We start from the raw sequence: 1,758 nt of genomic DNA, 5'->3' as shown, positions 1-1,758 counted from the left end.
TGTTAATCGGCATCGTTCGATGTGACATAAACCTGTTCCAGTCCACCGTGTATTTCTTTTTATAGCTCAATATTAGTGAATGGTCAAGGGTGATCCGTAACTCGGACTCATCTTTTTGCTTTTTAATTACACCTATCCAGGATTTTGTTGTCTGAGCCTTCAAACTACCTTTGTGTTGTTTGGCAGCCGTGCGCCTAACCAATTGTTGTCTCCTCGTTTTAGGTCTGTTCAATGTTGATTCTATGGTTTTCTGCGCGTCTGTGGGAAACTTGTTGTAATGGATTCCTTCGACTTTGCTGACAACAACAGCAACACCAAAAACGATAAATATTACACAGATTTTGTTCCGACTAATTCGGCTTTGGCTATGTACAAGGCCGGCTCGCATTTGTACTGCTCAGAGGACATTGTTGTCAAGGGAAAACTGGGCAATGGATACTTTGCGTCAGTGTTTTTGGTTTGTCATCCATACTCGTTGTGAGTGTACTCCCACTGTATATATAGGTACATCACCGACCAAGCAATCAGCTAATGGCAATGAAACTAACCAAGGAAGCATCTGTTCAGCGTCGTGAGATTGAGTTGCTCAGTTCCGTGGATCACAAAAATGTTTTGCGGTTAGTGCGTGGATACCTTTTTACGTGTGATCTAGCACGACCAGTCTTTGTGCCCTCAGTGTATCTGTTTATAATTCTTCTCCTGTGGAGGTTCCCTACCTTCTTTCTCCATGGCCAAAAGATCTTCGTCTGTTTCTTCTGCCATCCTGTGTGTGCAATTTGGCTTACATTTAACTTCTCTTTGACGCACAAAGTTGCGGAAACCATATACTGCATGTTTTTTTTGCGACTTTACGTGTCCATCAGTCACTATCGGCGATACGCTGAACACCGTTGGTTCTGTTTCTTTTCCTGCCTAAGCTCATCTTTACACACTGGTATTCTTCCCTAGTACTTGATTCTGCAGTTGTCCTCTTCAAGTCAGAATCAAAAATCTTATTCGAAAGGAGCGTATTTTGACCGACTGATCGGCAAACGACGAACGAGAGCACGATTGGTACTGTCAACGAGTGTTGGGCAAATGTTGCTGTCCATGACTGCAACGGAGTTGATCCTGATACTGACGAGTATCGTGGTGAAGGGAAAGACGACTGAAATGATACCATCTATCGAAAAGGTATCCAACCCTCACAGCTTGATGGAGAAGAGCGTACATGTGACGGGAAGTATGCTCTCCGCTTTGGGATTAACATAAAGCCTCCAAAATATGTTCTACCGCGGAAATGGCATAGTTGACAGGGGTTGACCTAGGGGTCAGATTCGACTACAGAACTTACTAGCTGACTGAAGGTTGTAAATCAAGGCATCCCTTCATCAACATATTTCTGCCTTCGTAAGTTTGACGCTCAACGTGCTCCGGAGTAGGATTCGCCACTTTTGATCACCAGTCTGGACAGGACTACTCGTTTGTCATGGAGCATACTCTGTGTCCATCTGAGAATAACTCGACATAAGTGCCGCTTTTCGTAACAAAGTTTGCACTTGCCGCTGCTAAATATGCCTAAAGTTGTGCTGCAGGCACCTCAATCCGGGAAAACATCCAGCATCATCGACTGCGATGGCTCGGTCATGTGCTGCGCATGCCGAAACACCCTCTACCGAGACGAGTGTTGTTCTCCGTGCCTGCTTCAGGATGGCACAAACCGCGAGGTGGACAGCACATAACTTGGCAGAAAGGCGTGAAAGAGATCACGAGGAGTTT

General features: G+C 45.2%; 1 protein-coding gene across 1 annotated transcript in view; it reads left to right on the top strand.

Annotated features, from left to right (window-relative positions):
• Positions 1 to 277: 277 nt before the first annotated feature.
• Positions 278 to 1,758, top strand: part of T265_06292 (hypothetical protein) — a gene marked incomplete at both ends in the record, with an annotated part of 39,598 nt that continues 38,117 nt past the window's right edge. Inside the window, 2 exons of the mRNA XM_009171512.1 lie at positions 278 to 457; positions 505 to 617. Coding sequence (XP_009169776.1) covers positions 278 to 457; positions 505 to 617 — 293 coding nt within the window. The remainder of the gene's footprint in view (positions 458 to 504; positions 618 to 1,758) is intronic.

The sequence above is a fragment of the Opisthorchis viverrini genome (assembly GCF_000715545.1).
Source record: "Opisthorchis viverrini unplaced genomic scaffold opera_v5_131, whole genome shotgun sequence".
Classification (NCBI taxonomy): domain Eukaryota; kingdom Metazoa; phylum Platyhelminthes; class Trematoda; order Opisthorchiida; family Opisthorchiidae; genus Opisthorchis; species Opisthorchis viverrini.
This window is presented reverse-complemented; position numbering and strand designations above follow the sequence as displayed.